This window comes from Mustelus asterias, chromosome 9, assembly GCF_964213995.1.
Source record: "Mustelus asterias chromosome 9, sMusAst1.hap1.1, whole genome shotgun sequence".
In the NCBI taxonomy this organism is placed as follows: domain Eukaryota; kingdom Metazoa; phylum Chordata; class Chondrichthyes; order Carcharhiniformes; family Triakidae; genus Mustelus; species Mustelus asterias.
In genome coordinates, this window is record NC_135809.1 from 84,577,686 (window position 1) to 84,600,592 (window position 22,907).

General features: G+C 40.9%; 1 protein-coding gene across 3 annotated transcripts in view; it reads right to left on the reverse strand.

The window, feature by feature from the left end:
* ptdss2 (phosphatidylserine synthase 2) overlaps positions 1–22,907 on the reverse strand; it is a 102,339-nt gene that overhangs the window by 38,483 nt on the left and 40,949 nt on the right. For all 3 annotated transcript variants that reach the window (XM_078220450.1, XM_078220451.1, XM_078220452.1), the window contains exons 5-7: positions 11,916–12,050; positions 7,765–7,815; positions 6,496–6,609 (exon numbers count right to left, since the gene is read on the reverse strand). In XM_078220450.1, coding sequence (XP_078076576.1) covers positions 6,496–6,609; positions 7,765–7,815; positions 11,916–12,050 — 300 coding nt within the window. The remainder of the gene's footprint in view (positions 1–6,495; positions 6,610–7,764; positions 7,816–11,915; positions 12,051–22,907) is intronic.

Sequence of the window (22,907 nt, forward strand, 5' to 3'; positions counted from 1 at the left end):
CGTCATATTCTACAAGTCTGCCTTTCTTTTGTAAATTTAAAATAAATTTAGTGAACAAGTGGCTTGGCTCTTTATAACCAGACCTAACTGGATCATCTCAAATGGGACTGTCAATTTTCTCTGGCTGAAACTAATTACCCTGGACAGCAGAAACTACAGTACTATTCTTCATAACCACCAACTATCTCCTTCCGCTGTAAAGTTATCCTCCTCTCCACCTTTCATCTCAAAGTAGTAAAAACTGAAGACATTTTACAGATTGTTGATCTCGTTAATTTTCTCTTCACGACCATTCACTTAAACGCACCTTCCCTCATCCCATTCTCTGCAGTTTTTCCCAACTCCTCCTCAGCTCACTTGTAGCTCTGTACTTCCCACCTCTACACATGACACCCATTCCCCACCTCTTCCTCCATTCCCAACTTTAACTCTTCCACCCTATATTTGCTAACATTTCAATTATTTCTTACCAAGGTACAGTACCACCTCTAAAAAGCCACATATAACCACTGTCTAACACCAACTGCCAACTCATTTCCTTTTTGTGCACGATCGTACCACTCTCATATCTCCTTTATCCCCTATTTTAGAGATTCTCTAATATTGTTTCTTCACCTGACTAGAGCACTAAGATAGAACATAGAACAGTACAGCACAGTACAAGCCCTTCGGCCCTCAATGTTGTGCCGAGTATTGTCCGAAACCAAAATCAAGCTATTCCACTCCCTATCATTCTGGTGTGCTCCATGTGCCTATCCAATAACCGCTTGAAAGTTCCTAAAGTGTCCAACTCCACTATCGCAGCAGGCAGTCCATTCCACACCCCAACCACTCTCTGCGTAAAGAACCTACCTCGGACATCCCTCCTATATCTCCCACCATGAACCTTATAGTTATGCCCCCTAGCAACAGCTACATTCACCCAAGGAAATAGTCTCTGAAACGTCCACTCTATCTATCCCCTTTATCATCTTATAAACCTCTCATCCTCCTCCGCTCTAAAGAGAAAAGCCCTAGCTCCCTCAATCTTTCCTCATAAGACCTACCCTCCAAACCAGGCAGCATCCTGGTAAATCTCCTCTGCACTCTCTCCAATGCTTCCACATCCTTCTTATAGTGAGGTGACCAGAACTGCACACAATATTTCAAATGTGGTCTCACCAAGGTCCTGTACAGTTGCAGCACAACCCCACGGCTCTTAAACTCAAACCCCCTGTTAATAAACGCCAACACACTATAGGCCTTCTTCACGGCTCTATCCACTTGAGTGGCAACCTTCAGAGATCTGTGGATATGGACCCCAAGATCTCTCTGTTCCTCCACATTCTTCAGAACCCTGCCGTTGACCCTGTAATCCGCATTCAAATTTGTCCTACCAAAATGAATCACCTCACATTTATCAGTGTTAAACTCCATCTGCCATTTTTCGGCCTAGATCTGCATCCTATCAATGTCTCTTTGCAGCCTACAACAGCCTTCCACCTCATCCACTACTCCACCAATCTTGGCATCATCAGCAAATTAACTGACCCACCCTTCAGCCCCCTCCTGCAAGTCATTGATAAAAATCACAAATAGCAGAGGACCCAGCACTGATCCCTGTGATACACCGCTGGTAACTGGTTTCCAGTCTGAAAATTTTCCATCCACCATCACCCTCTGTCTTCTATGAGATATGATGTGGAGATGCCGGCGTTGGACTGGGGTAAACACAGTAAGAAGTTTAACAACACCAGGTTAAAGTCCAACAGGTTTATTTGGTAGCAAAAGCCACACAAGCTTTCGGAGCTCTTAGCCCCTTCTTCAGGTGAGTGGGAATTCTGTTCACAAACAGAGCTTATAAAGACACAGACTCAATTTACATGAATAATGGTTGGAATGCGAATACTTACAACTAATCAAGTCTTTAAGAAACGAAACAATGTGAGTGGAGAGAGCATCAAGACAACGGATGAATGAACACCGCTCGACAATCACCAGGCAAGACTGTTCTCTTCCTGTTGGGGAGCACTTCAGCGGTCACGGGCATTCAGCCTCTGATATTCGGGTAAGCGTTCTCCAAGGCGGCCTTCGCGACACACGACAGCGCAGAGTCGCTGAGCAGAAACTGATAGCCAAGTTCCGCACACACGAGGACGGCCTCAACCGGGATATTGGGTTCATGTCACACTATTTGTAACTCCCACAGTTGCGTGGACCTGCAGAGTTTCACTGGCTGTCTTGTCTGGAGACAATACACATCTTTTTAGCCTGTCTTGATGCTCTCTCCACTCACATTGTTTCGTTTCTTAAAGACTTGATTAGTTGTAAGTATTCGCATTCCAACCATTATTCATGTAAATTGAGTCTGTGTCTTTATAAGCTCTGTTTGTGAACAGAATTCCCACTCACCTGAAGAAGGGGCTAAGAGCTCCGAAAGCTTGTGTGGCTTTTGCTACCAAATAAACCTGTTGGACTTTAACCTGGTGTTGTTAAACTTCTTTCTATGAGATAGCCAGTTACTTATCCAATCGGCCAAATTTCACTCTATCCCATACCTCCTTACTTTCTTCATGAGCCTACTATGGGGAACCTTATCAAACGCCTTACTAAAATCCATGTATACGACATCAACTGCTCTACCTTCATCTACACACTAAGTTACCTCCTCAAAGAATTCAATCAAATTTGTGAGGCAAGACTTACCCTTCACGAATCCGTGCTATCACGGATTAAGCTGCATCTTTCCAAATGGTCATAAATCCTATCCCTCAGGACCTTTTCCATTAACTTACCGACCACAGAAGTAAGACTAACCGGCCTATATCATAGAAATCATAGAAACCCTACAGTGCAGAAGGAGGCCATTCGGCCCATCGAGTCTGCACCGACCACAATCCCACCCAGGCCCTACCCCCACATATTTACCCGCTAATCCCTCTAACCTACACATCCCAGGACTCTAAGGGGCAATTTTTAACCTGGCCAATCAACCTAACCCGCACATCTTTGGATTACCTATAATTACCAGGGTCATTCCTATTTCCTTTCTTGAACAGAGGAACAACATTCGCCACTCTCCAGTCCTCTGGCACTATCCCCGTGGACAGGGAGGATCGAAAGATCAAAGCCAAAGGCTCTGCAATCTCATCCCTTGCCTCCCACAGAATCCTAAGATATATCCCATCTGGCCCAGGGGACTTAACGACCCTCAGGTTTTTCAAAATTGCTAATACACCTTCCCTCAGAACATCTACCTCCTCCAGCCTATCAGCCTGTATCCCATTCTCATCCTCAAAAACGTGGTCCCTCTCCTTGGTGAACACTGAAGAAAAGTATTCATTCATCACCTCTCCTATCTCTTCTGACTCCATGCACAAGTTCCCACTATTATCCTTGACCGGCCCCAACCTCACCCTGGTCATTCTTTTATTCCTCACATAAGAGTAAAAAGCCATGGGGTTTTCCTTGATCCAACCCGCCAAGGACTTCTCATGCCCCCTCCTAGCTCTCCTAAGCCCTTTTTAGCTCATTCCTTGCTACCTTGTAACCCTCAAGCGACCCAACTGAACCTTGTTTTCTCATCCTTACATACGCTTCCTTTTTCCTCTTGACAAGACATTCAACCTCTTTTGTGAACCATGGTTCCCTCACTCGGCCATTTAAGATACTGATTAAAGTCATATGAGGAGATATGATTGTAACCACGGCCTAATTTTTCTGTCCCTCTCTCCACCTCCTGACATGATCGATCACTTCACCTGCTGACATGATTGATCACTTCACCCTCTTCCAGCATATCATCAATGCAACAATTTGCATTTGTGCAGCATCTTTAGCAGAGGAAGTTGATTCACAGAAACAGAATTTGACAAAGAAAAGTGAACTCTAGGCCAAAGGAGATGTTAGGAGGGGTAATTAAAAATTTGGCTATGTAGGTTAGTTTTAAGGAGAATCTTAAAGAGGAGCTTTCTAAGAGTGAAATCCAGAACATGGGGTATAGATGGCTGATGCCATGGCCTCCACCAATTGTGCAGAGTGAGATGTGCTCAGGAGACCAGGGTCAGAAGAACGCTGAATTCTTGGAGGATTGTAGGGCTGGAGAAAGTAACAGTTATGATTTAAGGTCACAAATTTTAAATTCTGCACATTGGAGGACTTGCCAAAATAGATCAGCAATCACAGAGGTGATGAGAATGTGGCACTTAGATTCAAGAGCAGAAAAGGGCTAGTTTTAGGTAACCTTAAGTTTAGAGTTAGAGGATGGGAGGCTGGCTTAGAGAACCTAGAGTTTGAAGGCATGGATGAAAGTTTCAGCAGCAGTTCAATTAGAGAAGAGAGATGGTGAAAGACTTTATGATGCAGAGAATATGGGGTTAGAAACTCAGTTCTGTTAGATGGGGGCGTCATGGTGGCACAGTGGTTAGCACTGCTGCCTCACCGCCAGGGACCTGAGTTCAATTCCAGCCTCGTGTGGAGTTTGCACATTCTCCGTGTCTGCGTGGGCTTCCTCTGGATGCTCCACTTTCCTCCAATATTCCAAAGAAGTGCAGATTACATTGATTGGCATGATAAATTGCCCCTTAGTGTCAGGGGATTAGCAGGGTAAATACATGAAGTTATGGGGATAGGGCCTGGGTGGGATTGTGGTCGGTGCAGACTTGATGGGCTGAATGGCCTCCTGCACTGTAGGGATTCTATGAAACGGAGCATCGAAGATATGGTTCAACCCTAGACAACTGCTGGGATAAGGAATGGATTAGAATACGTGCAAATGGAATTTGTGGCAAGGGCTATACTTTTCCCAAGACTGGATATTGCAAAGTAGTCCAAGAACACACAGAAGCAGAGGGGGGAAGTGTTTGAGGGATACAGTTGCACATTGTCAGCATACATGAAAACTGAACCCCACATTTTCAGATGATGCTACCAAGAATCACCTCATAGAGGAGATAGATACAAGCATAAATTGATGGACACCAAGCTAAAAAAACAGTTGTATCCTCAGTTTGTCATCCTGCACTTACACAGTTGGACTCTGCGTGATCCATATCAATTCATAATTTACATGCTATACTCAGCAACATCAGCCAGTACAGGGTCAGTTTCCATATATACAGTAATATTAAGCTGCTCTTTCTGTCTGTCCTCTCCATCTACACAAAGTGTGTTTACTCTCAAATTGACTGCCAATATCAAGGTACGGATCAGCCGGAATTTCATTCATCCTAATAACTGCAAAACCAAAGCAACTTTTACGTTCCCATCAGAACTTGTGCCTCTGAATTCAACTTCCATTAATTTTCTCCAGATGCCAATTCAGATTGAGTTAAGAAGTTTGGAACTTTGGTGCACTTTCTGGCCCTAAGCTCAGCCTGCTTTGCCATAATATAAGCTTTGTTAATACTCCTTATTAGAGACTTTTCAACCCGAGACTCGGTCCACTCCATAGCACCAGGATAATATTTATTTAAGTCACGGAGAACACTGTGACTGGCTTACTTCCACATCCACAACTCTGCCTTTACCCAAACTAATATCACTGAAATGGCTGGACAGGCTTTCACCAATTAGAGGTTCTCCAAGTTGGTCAATCTCCTTTAAACCACTGCTCCCACCAGCTTCAGCAAAAATGCTACAATCTACGACACACCAATTCTCTCAAATCTCCAATTGTCCAGCAACAGCATTTCAAAATTCTGATGCTGTCCTCTTGGCTTGGGTCACTGAGGCGGCACGGTGGCACAGTGGTTAGCACTGCTGCCTCACAGCGCCAGGGACCCGGGTTTGATTCCTGGCTTGGGTCACTGTCTGTGTGGACTTTGCACATTCTCCCCGTGTCTGCGTGGGTTTCTTCCGAGTGCTCCGGTTTCCTCCCACAGTCTGAAAGACGTGCTGGTTAGGTGCATTGACCCGAACAGGCTCCGGAGTGTGGCAACTAGGGGAATTTCACAGTAACTTCATTGCAGTGTTAATGTAAGCCTTACTTGTGACTAATAAATAAACTTTAAAACTTTACTCCAATAACACAGTGCTGCTTCTCACTTTAACCTCTTTCTGCTCCACAACTGTGCTCATTCAGCCACCGTGCTGCTACCCTCGGAATCTCTTTGCCTAGTGTACTGTTCCATGCCACCTTCCACTTGCTTTTAGTCCCCACTCTAATCCCCTCCATTTTATCCCATCATCTCCCTGTTCAGATTCCACTTGTTTCTTTCTATAAAACCAAGAGCTTTGAGAAAAGATTTCCTACAAGTGAGCAGCAGGGTAAGAATAAAAATTCCTAAGCATATGCAAGGCAAATCCTATTGAGAGTTTGCCTTCAAGAGAAAGTGCTGACCAATTTCTTCCTAGTTTAATCAAAACTTCTCTTATTACAAATCTTTTATAAAACATTTTGTAATGACTGAAACCTTTATTTAACAGTGAGCACAATGATAATATTACTTAGTGCATGCAGTTTACATCAACTTATACAATCAGCACAGGTCAAGAAGGTACTTGTAATATACATACATGGTCCCACCAGCATTCACTGAAATTAGGTAATTGATGCTCCAGACTGTATTCCAAGAACTCAAACATCACACTGATTATCATACACATCCACCAGTCTCGAATCATTAACGTCTAGACAGAAGGAAAAAATAATATAATTAGTTGGCTTTTGTTGCTAAAATACACTAGTGAACAATACCTGTACGGGATAATTTCGCCATGACAATCACTGGAAGCATGGTTTTTTCCCCCAGACCTGATGTATGAGGTTGCAAGATAAGATATTGGTTGATTGTGCAATCAACAAGATGATTACCGGTTAAGGATAGCAAATCTTTTTGGGTAGAGAGCGCAATTACCACACAGGGTATGCCATTCATTTTCCAGGCACCTCACCTAAAGATTGGAAACATTGGCCCAGAAAGGATTGTAACATGGTACGTTTACAAGGGCAGGATTATGTAGATTACAGAGGCTTGTATGAGGTTAAAGAATGATTTCAGAGAGGACTTGAGTATTTTGAAAGGAATTGGCAAAGTAGAGAGAGAAAAAAAAAGTTTTCTACGAGTGCAGAGGATATGTTAAAATCAGGGCCAGGCCATTTCTAAGAGAAGTTAGAAAACAAATCATGCAAAGGCTTCTAGACTCTCTTCCACACGCTGCAATTTGATGCCAGGTCAATTATTAATTTTAAATCCAAGATTGATAGATTTGTAACCAAAGGTGGAGGATATTGGGAAAATGGGCGATTTGTGGAGTTTGATCATTAGCAGAGCCATTAGGAAAAAGGACGGGAATGGAATTAATTGGACAGCACATTTAAATAATTGGCAGAGACATGTGGGGCAAAAGGCCTCCTCCTTTGCATTTAACATTTTTTGATTCTGGAATGTGTACAGCATGCAGGATTACCTGTTTAAGACTGTGGGTAGGTCATGAAATATCCACCATAAAGTGGGATAAAACTAGAAAGCAATACTTATGCATCCTGTGCATGGGGATTGTACAATTCATGGATGGAGACCAGTTAGTATTTTTCTGCACTTTTACATAGTTTGCAACTAGTTGAGCATATACCTATAGCACCCGTACTTCAAAAAGATTAAACCAAGAGAAAATTTGCTATTCCTTCACCTTAATGCTTAACCTACCCTTCTGACAGCATTTGTACCAGGCAGACAAGGCTCCAAAATATATCTGCAATGCAGCTGAGAATGAGAACACTGAGGTTTTCTTAATAACAAACAAAATAGTCATGAAGGAAAGCTGATCCAGGTCTCATCTTACCTTAAGGTACCAGCCCAGGAAATGAGCTGGGACAAATCCATCCAATTTATCCTAAAACACAACAAATACATTTGATATTTTAAAGCAAAGTTTTTAATTGAAAATTTCAGATTTCAATTTTTTAACGTACAAAGTACTTGCCCCTTCACCAATTATCTGACAAAATTAATATTTTACTCTTTGCTTGTAATAGTTTCAATGTGTCTTTTTTAAAAAGCTACTTTACCTTATGGACTGATCTCTGGGGAGAAAAAAATGAATATATTATATGAAGCTCAACAGGTGGCTGTCTAACTTTACTGTTTATGATTACAGAACCAACAAAATATTAACACTGGACTACAAACATTTAAAGCAAAGAATTTTGGCAATATAGTACAAATAGAATGAGTGAACTAATTAGTAGTAAAAAAAAGATAGTAAAAGTTTCTGCAAATATTTGAATGAGTAAAGAATAACTGAAGGTAGCTTTAAGTCCTCGAGAGAGTGTCTAGGGAACTGGTAATTGGAAAACAAAGAAATGGCTGAGTCTTTGAACTGATATTTTGCATTCGACTTCACAGTAGAGGACTTAGAAAACTTTCCAAAGATACTTGAAAATCAAGAGATGATAGGGGGAGATTAACTTAATGCAATCACCATCAGGAAAAGGGTGCTCAGAAAACTTCCCTACTTTTATGTTCCACTCCCTTGCAATAAATAAATGCCAGCATTGCATTTGCCTTCCTATTCATTTGCTATACCTGCATACTAACTTTGTGAATAAATGTAACAGGGCACCTAGATCCCTCCAACACCGAGTTCTGCAATCTTCATTTAGATAGGATACTGCTGCTCTTTTCTTCTTGTCAAACTAAAGTTCACATTTACTCATTATACTTTATCTATCAGACATTTGCCCACTTGCTTAAGCTGTCTATGTCCCTTTACAGACTCTACCTCTTGACAAGACCTCAGGGCCTAATGGCCTGCATCCTAGGATCTCAAAAGAAGTGACGACACTTCTTGACATTGATTATAATCTTCCAAAATTCCTTAGATTCTGGAACAGTTCCAGCAGATTGGAAAATAGCTAATGTAATACCTTCATTCTAGAAAGAAGGAAGGCCTAATATATTTCACAGGAAAGTACTGGAATTCATTGAGGAGATTATAGCAGGATACTTAGATAATAATGATTTGATTAGTCAGAGCCAACATAGCTTTGTGAAATCAGGTTTAACTAATTTTTTGGGAGATTTTTGGACAAAGTAACATTCAAGATGGATAAAGCGGAACTGATAGATGTGGTGGACTTGGATTTCCAAAATGCATTTGCAAAGGTACCACATCAAAGGTCACCACACAAGATAAGGGCAAATGTCGTAGGGGGTGGCATATCAGCATTGAAAAAGGACTGGTTGGCTAACAGGAATCAGTAGGGATAAATGGGTGCTTTTCTGATTGATGAGCTGTAACTAATGGGGCGCCAAAGGCACTCCATTTAAATAGGATGCTGTTTTTCTTTTCGCCAAAGGAAAGTTCACATTTACCCCGTTATACTTTATCTATCAAACATTTACCCACTTGCTTAAGCTGTCTCTATCCTTTTACAGGCTCTCTACCTCTTCTTGACAACTTACTTTCCCACCTATCTTGGTGTCATTGGCAAATTTAGCTGTCATATATGTTCCCCGTTTATACAATTCATTGATACAGATTGTCAATAGTTAAGGCCCCATATTTTATTGAAGATTGCAGAACTCAGTGCTGGAGGGATCTAGATGCCCTGTTACATTAATCACAAAGTTAGAATGCAGGTTTAGCAAATGAATGGGAAGGCAAATACAATGCTGGCATTTATTGCAAGGGAATGGAACATAAAAGTAGGGAAGTTTTACTGAAGCGGCACAGGGCCTTGGTGAGACCACGTCTAGTGTGTAGTTTTGGTCTCCATATTAATTAGCTTTCAAAGTAATTCAGAGAAGGTTCGCTGGATTCATTCCTGGAAAGAAGGGATTGTGTTATAAAGGAGGATTGAACAGGTTCGGCCTATACTTGGGACATCGTTTAAAAATAAGGGATTTCCCATTTAAGACAGATGAGAATTTTTTTGCTCCCAAAGGATCGTTCGGTGTGGAATTCTCTTCCCTAGAAAGTAGTGGAGGTTGGGTCTTTGAATTTATTCAAGACAGTGTTAGATAGATCTTTGTTAGGCAAGGGTTATGTGGGGTGGGGGGGTGGGTGGTTGGCAGACAGGACAGTGGAGCTGAGACCACAATCATGATCTTATTGGATGAAGAAGCAGGCTCTGTTCCTGCTCCTATGTTTTTTCCTAACAATAGCTTTAGACTCCCTGCAGAGTCAATTCCTGATCACTGACAAGCTACTTGAAAAGAGCACTGACAAGAAAATACAAAGCTGCATTTGAAACCCTCAAGGTAGCTTATCTGACTTCTAATTTGAAAATGATTCATCACTTTGAGGGAAGGAAAAAAAAAGTGGATTAAAAAATACACAAAAATCAAAATAAAATCAAAACTTCCTCACCCTTAACTGGACATAATCTTGCTAACTGCTAGTTACATTTTAAAAATCTGAAAAAAAAACTATAAACTGCATATGAGTAATAAAAGGAGTTTCAAATGCCATTAGCAGTTGAAAATTAAACCATGACATTTTGCTCCCAAGTGAAGCTTCAAAGCCATTGTTCCAGTTATGAACTCAAATGGCATGTTCAGAGCTTTGATGCAGTATTAATCAAATAAGCTAATGACCTCCGGCCACATTTACTGAGTAAAAAGCTGGTATAAAGGAAAGTTAATGATGCATACTGGGTTTGGAGACCAAACCAGATTCACATTAAGCGTACATATGCAACAAGTCACAAAAAGAGGACAACTTTCCTGCGAGTTACTGCACATTTCTGACTCAAGGATTAAATAAGGTTTCTTCTGTGATATAGTGTGTCAAATGTATAAATTATGCACCACAATGATAACTGTGTCTGTGCATACAATGTAATTCTTTTTGATGTTAACTTTCTTCCCTACTGGATACATGGACCATGAACGGGGGAGAGAAGGAAGGAAGGAGAGAGAGAGAGAGGGAAATAAGGAGAGAGAGAGAGGGAAGGAAGGAGAGAGAGAGAGAGAGAGAGAGAGGGGAGGAAGGAGAGAGAGAGAGAGGGGGAAGGAGAGAGAGAGAGAGAGAAGAAAGGAGAGAGAGAAGAAAGGAAGGAGAGGGAAGGAAGGAGAGAGAGGGAAGGAAGGAGAGAGAGGGAAGGAAGGAGAGAGAGGGAAGGAAGGAGAGAGAGGGAAGGAAGGAGAGAGAGGGAAGGAAGGAGAGAGAGGGAAGGAAGGAGAGAGAGGGAAGGAAGGAGAGAGAGGGAAGGAAGGAGAGAGAGGGAAGGAAGGAGAGAGAGGGAAGGAAGGAGAGAGAGGGAAGGAAGGAGAGAGAGGGAAGGAAGGGGAGAGAGGGAAGGAAGGAGAGAGAGGGAAGGAAGGAGACAGAGGGAAGGAAGGAGAGAGAGGGAAGGAAGGAGAGAGAGGGAAGGAAGGAGAGAGGGGGAAGGAAGGAGAGAGGGGGAAGGAAGGAGAGAGAGGGAAGGAAGGAGAGAGAGAGAAAGAGGGGGAAGGAGAGAGAGGAAGGGAGAGAAGGAAGGAGGGAGGGAGAGAGAAAAGGAAGGAGAGAGTCATGGACACTTTGTTATATTAAATGCTGTGGAATAACATCTAGTTGCTATTTGCTGGGGTATTCTATTTGACTTTTGTGAATCTGGAGGTTTGGAAAAGGCTTTCCATGTTGTTACCCCCTTGTTAGGCAAAACCTGAAATGAAACATTCAGATCTGTTGAAACTCCCACCGTCCAGTAACATCATCTGCTATGCTGCAATACTGCTTCTTGCGTGGATGAACCACCTGCTATGGATCATACAAGAATAACCACTTGAACTATCAGTCACAGCACTCAGGAAACCTAACTGCAAAGGAGTCTAATTTCAAGAAAGGAGAGACAGGGATGGAAACCCAAGTGCTGCCAATATTCTGAAAATTTGAGATGGTGGCACTCCGAGAGTTTAAGTGTAACTGGATTCCATCCACTGTATACGATTTTCACTAGGGTGGAAGGGGAAGAAATACAGCAGTTTAGAAATGCAAATCAATCTCACCCAGATGTTGTGATATGGATCAGTCTTATTTCCTGGGTCAAAGATAAGACAGTTCCCGCCATAGTCCCTCTCTGGCAAAGGGACACCCAGTTTAGGATCTATGAATTTCATGAATTGACGACCGTCCTGAACAGTCTGTGGAAACAAAAAAAAACATCAAGTAATGCAAAAATATATCGGTAAAGGTTACTGAATGCATGATTAACTAATATTAATGAGTGTGTCATTTTATCTGATTGGATGGAGCCTGGAGACAAAAGTTAATGAAATAAAACACAAGTCCATCAAGTATAACTGGTAAGTGCTCCTGCAGTAAAAATTTTACATAAAGCTGTCTCTTTCTCCTCATGCAAATTAACCCTTGGTTACACCGATGCTTCCTTTATGCACTTTGCTCCAAATGCACTGACAGTAACTGCAGCATAAATAACCCAGCGCACTTGCTGCAAGGGCCAATGAAGCCCTCCAGAAATTGAATTTTCAATGTCTACCTCGAGCCCAAGCTGCCAGCGACTGAAAAATATGAAGTGCCAGCCTGTAATTTGTGTCCTTTTATTTGGGGTCTGACTATTTGCGGGCTACTTTCAGAAGCCAGCAAGGCATTTTCAGCAGACAAAATCTACATAACTATTTTGGCAAAGCCACAGATGCACAAATGAGATAATACATATGCATAGTGAAGTGCCACTGAGAGAATGCTGCATTATTGTGGGTGCTGTCTTCCGGATGAGTCCGAAAACAGATTTTGCCTGTTCCAGAAAGAACACTTGTTCAAATCTCATTGGTGGACAACGCAGCCTGCTTTGCAGAGCTTTAGTATAACCAGAAGCTAACAATTACACGGTGCTTACTTAACTGGGCTGGTAATCCTGAAGGCACAAAAGTTCAAATTCCACCAGGGTAGCTGGGGAATTTAAATAGCTTGCATCAATAATGGTGACCAATAAACTACCAGACAATTGAAAAAAAATCATCAGGTTCATTAATGTTCTTCAGTCAGGAAATCTGTCATTCTTACCTGATTTTGGTTATGTGCAATAATTAACTGCCTAGTGTTCTAAATAAGTGTCCACAAACATATTTTCCCTTACTAATATACAGATGTATCATAACTATAGAAATCCAGATATTTTTTTTTTCAAAAATGTCAGTGACCATAACCTTAAATTGTGATTACCACAACTTAATTTGTCTAAAAAATTAAATTGTGGATCCAAACATTTGAAGAAAAAAAATCAGCTCATTTAATCACAATGTAACAGACAAAATGTATTTACTTCTTTATATGGAAAGATGTACATCTTTTCCGACCCTTTGAGTGTGTATTCTAATTAAATGATTCAGCAGCAAGTTTTTAAGAGTTTATAATAGAGTATTTATTGTCACAAGATTATCCAGAATTCATGCGATGCCCCACACACGGTCTCATACACGGTCACACACAAAGATTGGATACAGATAAAGAGAGCGTACTTTAACACATTGCATTCAATTCAGTCTCATTTACAATTTCTGGTCTTCCATTTGGCAGGCCTCTGGTTTCTTGAACAAATTTAATGATTTAAATTTGTGCGGGTCTTGTAAAGCCAAGTGTTTGCAACAGGTTGCACCATTTCTTGCATTCGAATACGTAAGATGTTGATTCTCTGGTAAATTTTGAAATTGGAAAGAATTAGGCCTTTTGGCTGCTTGAGTTTCAGAGTCTGGTTCAAAGTCTGGCTGATGACTGGTAGCTATGAGAAGGCAAAGATGGCACAAGCTTTCTCTGTCGATGTTGTCTTGTTGGTGCTATTCTGCAGTCTGCCCAGATCTCTTGAGATAATAAAGGATCTCCAGACGCCAGTTTTGGTCACATGGTCAGCAACCACTTTCCACCCAGAATGACTTAAAAAATTAAAAGGACATTGATATACAGTAAGAGATGGATTGCGATCTTTCGCATTTGTGGATAACTGGTCTTGAGCCTTCTTTTTTTGAATTGCAAATCTGGACACAGATTCTAGGAGTCCATCAACTCTGTTTTGACTAAGCTTCGAACAATAGCGAATGTGAAATTCACATTAATCACTAGTCTTGGTTATATCCATTCCAGCATAAAGCCCCTGTTGTACAGCTATATGTTACCTCATGAATGAGTCCAGAGGCTTGCATGGTTGAACAACTGTATATTAATAACACAACTATAGGATGCGGTCCTGTCTACGTGCTATCTTCATGCCAACTTCTACCAGATTCACTATGCCACATTCTATATTCACATGTGACTCTCTATATCATAATATGATGCTTTCCCGGTCCAACATCAACCCTTAGTCCTGAAGTTTTCATACTAGCACAAGTGTAAAGCTATGAATATGACATACTTTTACTGGCATGACACCAGTTAAAACCAAAATTACGTTCAAAATAATGCACACAATGCAATGACTTCCAAATAGCAATGCTACCTTGCCTCATCGGACAGTCAGCTGAAATATTTACGAAATGGGTAAATTGGAGCAGCATTGGATGCAGTATTACCCTGACCCATATTAAAAAGCTTTAGTTCCGTCATCTGCTTGTGAATGCTTAACACTGGCCAGCCATAGGTGTCAACTTGCAGTGAATTCTTCATATAATCATAGGGCATGTTTACTCCATATGTCATGTACATTGTTTTTTCTCCAACCACCTGGAGTGTGGTATTTTAATCTTCAGCTTGTTGAAATCATATTTCAGCTAAATACACATTAGGAAGCCACAGGCAGCTGGGTAAGGGTGAATCTGCAAATCCTCATTTAAAATTCAGGTCAATAGGGAATAAGGCTTACTAGAGTAGAACAGTGAACTGCCACAACTAATCTATCCTAGTCACTGAATGATAAAGCAGAGGAGGCCATTTCACCCACTGTGTCAGCTCTTTTGAAAGTGTTGTTCAATTAGCCCGACTTCCCTGCTGTTTCTTCACAACACTGATTTATTTTTTCCCCTTTTCATTCCTCTTCCCGACAGTGCAATGAAGGTTGCAACTTGCAGCGTAAAATAAAAGTTCTCATCTGCCTCTTTTGTAAAATTATTTTACATCTACAACATCGGATTGCCAAATATCCCATCAGTGGAAAGAGTTTTTCCCCATCCACGCTTCATAATCTCAAACATCTTAGTCGGACCTCGGTGGAGTCCAGTAGCTCAATTGGCTTGGCAGCTAGAGGTGGATCAGATTAACACCAACCACACAAAGTTCAATATCTAGTCCAGTTTAATAGACTGATGGCCTGCCTCCCCTCCCTACCAGTAGTAAAAAAGAAACATGGTACTTTGCCATGGTTACCCGACTAATCGCCAAGGACCTACCTTCAGGCAGAGTGCCCAAAACAGCCAACAAATCTGCCCCTAGCTTTCTCTGCTCAAAGGAGAACAATCCCAGTTTCCTAATCTCTCCACACAATTGAAATTTCTCATTTCTGGCAGCATACTGGTAAATCTCCTCAGCATCTTTGCCAAGGGTGGTAAAAAGTAGAGAAAAATCTCATTCTTTTACTCGGAAAACAGAGTGCTACCAAAAGGAAAGAGTGAGATAATCAGCTATCTGGGGAAATATAAAGTTCACAATTTTTTTTTAAAAACATGTAAACGCCACAGTAAAATTCAGATTTAAGGTAGCCGATGCACCAATACTGTAAGCTTTTTATTCTCCAAACTTTATACCTCTTTATAGAGTTGCTCCACATTAAAATATCCACCACCCTGTGCCAAGGTTATCTTTAATCGGCACAGGACCATTACAGGATCAACCATAATGTGTGCATCTGTGATACACAGCAGCGTGGGCAGTGTGCCGAGTTAGCTTTGTCCTCCGAGGCTGATTTTCTACATTATGGTGGCTATACTTCAGAAGTATTTCATCAACTGTAAAAACACTTTGGGATCTCAAGTTGTGAAAGGCTCTATATAAAAAGACTCTATATAAATGCAAATCTTTCCTTGCTAGAATTATGGTTTGTAATCACATATAATTCAAGAAGTCAGATGAATTAATGCAAGTCAGCAGAACACTACCACAGATTTACAATTATTCAAATACTATTGCATCAGGTGTTTACTCAACCACTTAGAATGGTTGAAACAGCAAGAAACTTTGTTCATGAGTCGCATAGTTTTGTCCTGGGAATTGCAGAATACTATTGGTTTTTTAAAAAAAAACAGTACAGAATTCCATCATCTTTGTGCCTAAGCCAGATCTAAATTAACTAGCCACCCGAAGCTGCTGCATTTATATAATGTCACTCACCATATTTTTGAACAATCCAAAGCACTTTACCGCCAATTAAATACGTGTGCAGTCTTGTCGTCTCCAGTTCTTTTCCCCTTTTTTCTCTCCCTTTTTAAAATGTTTATCAATTTCTTTTTAACCCTTTTACGGATTCTGTCTCCATTACTGGTTCTGATAAGGCAGTCTATGCCCTAACTATCTTCTACGAGGGGTAAAAAATGTAATTTCTCCTCATCTCTTCATTTCTTTGATGACCTTGATTTTATATCCATTAGTTACTGACAAATTAACTAGTCACAATAGTTTTATTTTCCAATTTACCTCATCAAAATATAACAATGCAACAACATTATTGGATCTCCTCTTCAAATTATAGGGCAGTGGTGAACATCTGGTGTCACCGTTTACACTGATGGTCAGTTAGAGTTCTCCTATTGCCATGATTGAAGCTGTGGGCTTTCATGTCCATTTGATAGTTTACAATTCCAGTTGATGTCATAGCTGCACAGGATGATCTCAGAATGGAACCCTAGCTCAAAAAACTGTAACATTTACATTTTTTGCAAAACGTGGAAGAGTCACTGGACTGCTAATTAGTTTTAACAAGAAAAAAACATTAAACAAACATTAAAAATTGATTATACAATACCTCTCATTAACAATTACACAAAGATTTTAGGATTAACATGGATTACAAAGTATATTTTAAGCTACAATGGTTTCATTAACACAAAGTTCCTTTTAAGTTGTCACAAACACAGTTGATGTTATCCACGGAGATGTCCCAACTTGGAACACCAGTTCGTGATGGTGTATAATTTTGTTTACGGGAATGGTATGAGGGGTCACATGGAAGACCCAATGAGAAAGAAACCAACCCAGTCGTAATATAATCCTTATTAAAGACTACTTATTACAATAAATAAAAGACATATATACGAACAGGACTATAATAATCTAAGACAGTTACGTATAGGAACTTCTAAACATACCCACGCGGTTTATGTAGAAAGTACCCTTTTTGATCTAAAATATATTTAAGATATCTGAACACCTAGGACGAATGGTCCCCCTCCCTCCCTTTACCAAACAACATCCACTTCAATAGATCTTTAAGTAAAGGCCAGCTTATAGTTACCACACTGTACATGACTAAGAAGTTATTCTGGGAAACATCTCCGTTGAACCAAAAGACATGGTTTCACTGCTTCCACAAAGGTTTCTGCAATCTTATTTCTTGTATGCTAGCTAGAACTGACTTCCAGGTGCTAGATGGAATCTGCCTGCCTCTCTGAGTGTCAGCAATTACACTATTTTTCCCTTTGACTGTTCTTTGTGCATTTGCTGCCTGTCTCCAGAGCTTCTGTGGGTCTAAAAAATTAATATATGTTTCCTCCCTATCTTTTTGGGAAACAGACAGTGCCGCTGCGTTTTCATGGAACTTGGCAGCTCTCCGTCGGGGAATTGAACCCTGGTCTCCCACATGACAGGCGGGGATACTAACCTGTAAACTGACGAGGAAGTTGCTTAATCGCCAAGGTGCTTCCTCTTACCATGCCAATGTACTCTTCTAGTCGGTCGACAACTCACTAATCTCGTTATTGGATGGCTAACATCCTGTCAAATGTCTTTTGAAATACTGGTGGCTTTTACCTGTTAATTTTGTTACATTATTGGGAATGCTTGTTACTAGGCACATTCATGACAAAGTATACAAGATGGCTGTGGTCAAATACATACTCTGCTTCCACTCCACTTTTATCAGCAATGCAGTCTAGGATTTACATCTTTCCGTTTAGGCTTCCTTTGGCCTAACTGCTTTTACACAAACTCCTGAGACCTAGCCAACTATTTCCATAGTTATTTCAACTCACATTTCACATAAAATCTCTCAAACCTGAAAATAATTTCAGATGTCTTTCTGGCATCTCAGCCTTCCTCTCAGCTCTTTCTTTACTGAACAGATCTCTGTTCAAATATCTTTTAACCTCACACTTCTTGGAAACTTTGCTTCATTTCTCTGGTTTCCTTAACCAGCTGCTCTTTAGACAACCGTTAGTCCATGGTATGGGCTTTCTTATAACAAAGCTGAGAGAGATGTTCCCTCTCCAGCCTTATAAACCAACTGCTTTTACAGAGCTGAGAGAGCTGCCTTCTCCTCATTACGTACCACCAGCTGCCCTAGTTTTCAGTTAAGACTAAGACTGAAAAGCTTTTTTAAAATCATTACAATTTCCAAATTGCTAAGCAACCACTGCTGGTTTATATGTAGTCTTTAAACCGTAACCCTCTCTAAGCATAATAGAATTGCAGTTGGAATTGAAACCAACCCGCACGCGTACCTTTCTCCAGCATGAATCTAACTATAAGTTTTACCCTTCCAGGAACACCCACTTAAAACTATACCTTATTTCCAATATTTAACCTATACAAATATAAATCCCTTTATTTTCATAACAATAGCATTCCTTGGACTGGAGCTTTGGACTGCTGGTCTCTTGGCATAGGCTATCTCCCTGTATTGCATATTTTTGGGGATGCAGTCATCTTCCATCCTGTATGTATTTTTAAAATTTGTTTCTGGGACGTGGGCATTCATGGGATATGGGCATCGCTGACTGGACCAGCATTTATTGCCCACCCCTAATTGCCTTGAAGGGGCAGTTAAGAGTCAATCATATTTGGATGTGGATCTGGAGTTGCACGTAGACCAGATGACAGTAGTGAACCAGACGGGTCATTACAACAATCAACAATGGCTTTATGGCCATCATTAGACTTTTAATTCCTGATTTTTATTGAATTCAAATTTCGCCATCTGCAGTGGTGAGATTTTAACCCGAGACTCCCACGCCTCCTCCCGCCCAGAGCATTACACCGAGTGTCTAGATTACCAGACCAGCTCTGACAAAAGGTCACCCAGACTCAAAACATTGGCTCTATTCTCTCTCCACAGATGCTGTCAGACCTGCTGAGATTTTCCAGCATTTTCTGTTTTTGTCTCTGGATTGCTAGTCCAATGACAATACCACGATGGCACCACTTCCCCTTATGCCCAAGCCAGCAAAGCCTTCTTTGCTTGATTAGTGCTAGCATGCATGGTTGCCCTAAAAAGAACGGCTTCATTAGTGACCTTATTATTCCTTGCGATGCCAAGGATGCACTGTAGACACCAGAGATTCAAGATATTGAGCCTTTGTTCATGGCAGGTGTAAGTTGTCGCAGCTTTGCTACCATAAATGTGGCAAGGATTCAGGCCTTTTAGATAAGGGGAAGTTTGTAAATTTTAGCCAAACTTGGAATCTATGCCTCTATTTATAAAACCAACCATCATGTTCAATTTACTCGTCCCGCTATCTCTAAAAAGAAAGTAGTTCTCTGCTGTAATAGAGCTCAAATTTATAAAGTTTCTCCTTGGAACTAAGGCCTCTTATTCAAGATAAATCTTCGTAAAACTCTTGTGCACTTTCCCAAATTACACTGCCATCCTTGGGCACAATATTTTAACTGTGATTGAGATTTTCATTAGCTCTTTCATAACATATGCCCCAATACAACTTACATTTCAGGAAAAAATTCTTCAAATTTCATAGTTAGAAGATTTGAGTATTGGAACACCAAGATTATTTCTCTACAACGTTTACGGTTTCAGTATTTAACATACATAGCTCTTCTCTTTCTCCCAACATGTATCACACACTCCTCCATTAAATTTCAACGGATTTCAATGTTAATAGATTATGCTCAATCTATTAACATTTGTATTCCTGAAGTTGCTTACAGAATTTTTATAGAAAATCACTTTCCAGACCTATCTGCAAATTTTGATAAATACATAACATTAAGAGCAACACTGGAATCTTGAGCGATACTAGGGCCATCCAGGCTCAGAAGTATTAATTGCTGCTCTGTTTCCTCTTCTAAACAGCTCCCATAAACACTGCCACAATCTCTTTATTCCCTATTTTTAATCAACTAGCCACGTGGCACCAAATCAAACTTTTGCAAATCCACATATGCGGTACTCTACTTTTTAAAAAATCAATGTACTCCATATTTTCGCAAATAGCTGTTAAATCTTGAAAGACAACTTGCAAATCCACGGCAGCCATCTCTCCATGTAACCTTGAATATTATCCCAAAACATGCAAGGAGTCTAGAAACTGAAAGTCATAGAGCCATAGTCTTAGATTTACAGCACAGATAGAGACCCTTCAGGCTATCGCGTCTGCGCCGGCCATCAAGGACCTATCTGTCCCAATTCCATTTTCCAGCACATGGTCCGTAACCTTGTTTGCTATGCTGTTTCAAGTGCTCATCTAAATACTTCTTAAATGCTGTGAGGGTTCTCGCCCCGTACCACCCTCTCAGACAGAAAGTTCCAGATTCCCACCATCCTCTGGGTGAAAAAGTTTTTCCTCAAATCCCCTGCTTCTTACCTTAAATCTAAGCCCCCTGGTTATTGACCCCTCTACTAAGGAGAAAAGTTTCTTCCTATGTATCCTTTTAATGTCCCCCATAATTTTGAACACCTCAATCAAGTTCCCCCTCAGCCTTCTCTGCTCTAAGGAAAACAACCCCAGGCTAACCAGCCTCTCTTCATAGCTGAAACGCTCTAACCCAGAAAATATTCTGGTGAATTTCCTCTGCACCCTTTCCAGACCAATCACATCCTTCCTATCGTGTGGCACCAAAACCCCCTTGCTCTTATATTTTATATCTCAACTAATAAAGGTGAGTATCCCATATGCCTCCTTAACCACCTTATCTATCTGTTCTGCTGCCTTCAGGAATCTTTGGTCCCTCTGGTCCTTTGAGGTTCCTAGAGTCCTGTCATTCATTGTGAATTCCCTGCCTTACTAGTTAACTCACACTTTTCAGGGTTAATTTCTATTCGCCACTATTCTACCTATCTGACCAACCCATTTATATCATATTTTAAACTGAGGCTTTCCTCCAATTTTCATGTCATCTGCCAACTTACAGATCATAACTCCCACATTCAAGTCTAGATCAATAATATACATTACAAATAGCAAGAGTCCCACACCACTGGACACAGACTTCCAGTCACAAGAATGATCTTCAACCATCACACTCTTCCTCAACAGTAGTGGCTTAGTAGCAGGAGGCAGACTAAAACAGATAATGACCATCACATTGCTATCTGCACAGAAGTGACTGCCATGTGTCCAACATTACTATCACAATTACACTTCAAAAGTTCTTTATTGGTTGTGAAGCCCATTGAAATATCTAGCGCTCATGAAAGACGCTACGTGAAGGCAAGTGCCTCTTTTTAGGTTACTGGAATAAAGGGTTTTGGACAAATTTTGGAAGATATCATTAAAGTCTATTTTGGTTGATAGCTAGGGGACAAAAAGTGTTCTTTTTGATTCAGTTGAGCTTGGCTATTATGGTAAGAAGATAAATGAAAGGAGGGGGAAGGTGATGATGATGGCAACTCATTTTTGCAACCCATCTGCATGTTGCTCAAAGAATATCTATCTTGTCATTTCAGCAGGTATGTTTCAATGTTCTTGGAGGGAGTCCATTCCTCTTGACGACCTCTGGATGAGGATAAACCATAATTTGAACCTAAGCTGAGATTCACGCTCTCGACCTCCTCCATCATTGAGACCACTTCTACTTCTGTAACATTGCCCTTAACTGCCCCATCTCAGGTCATCTGCCACTGAATGACTCAGCCATGTTTTTGTTACTACTAAAGGTTCTACTATTTGAAGTCTCTTAGCTTGTCTCCCACATTTTGCCCTCTGTAAATTTCAGCTCATCCAAAGCATTGCTGCTTGTAGCATTTTTCACACGTAGTCCTGTTCACTCATCACCTCTGTGCTTGCTGACCTGCAGTGCCTACTGATTCAGAAACACCACAGTTTTAAAATTCTCATCCTTGCATGCAAATTCCTCCATGGTCTTGACCCTCCCCACCTCTAACCTCTTCCGGTCCTGAACTGTCAGAGATGATTGCACTCATCCAATTCTGGCCTATTGTGCAGCCCCAATTTTCTTTGCTCCATTATTGCTGGTTGTGCCTTCAGCTGCCCAAGCCAGAGGCTGAGGCACCCACTCTTAAGCCTCTCCACTTACTTCTCCTTTACAATATTCCTGAAAACCTACTCTTTAACCAAGCTTTAGGTCACCTGATCAATCAATAAAGCTAATGTTGCCAAATCAATATATACACATCAGAAGTGGTATATTGAAACTATAACATACCCTGCTAAGAGTATGGCTCAACTTAGCCCCTGGACATAATGCAGAAAACAACCATCAGGCTTGATTCCTTATGCCACAGAATATTCAGGAAAAAAGATTTATTTGGCAAAGCTTTTGGTCCTGTACTCATCAGGACATTCACAAGAATATAATGCAGGTGAAATCAACAAATTTATGCTGCATTTGATTTATTGTCACATGTATTGGTGTACAGAGAAGAGTATTGTTTCCTGCACAAAGCATACCATTCATAGAGTACATAGGGGAGAAGGAAAGGAGAGGGTGCAGAATGTAGTGCTCCAGTCATAGTTAGGGTGTAGAGAAAGATCAACTTAATATAAGGTAGGTTCAAAAGTCTAATGGCAGCAGGGGAGAAGCTGTTCTTAAGTCGGTTGGTATGTGACCTCAGACTTTTGTATCTTTTATCCAACAGAAAAAGGTGGAAGAGTGTATGTCCGAGGTGCACGGGGTCCTCGATTATACTGGCTGCTTTCCCGAGG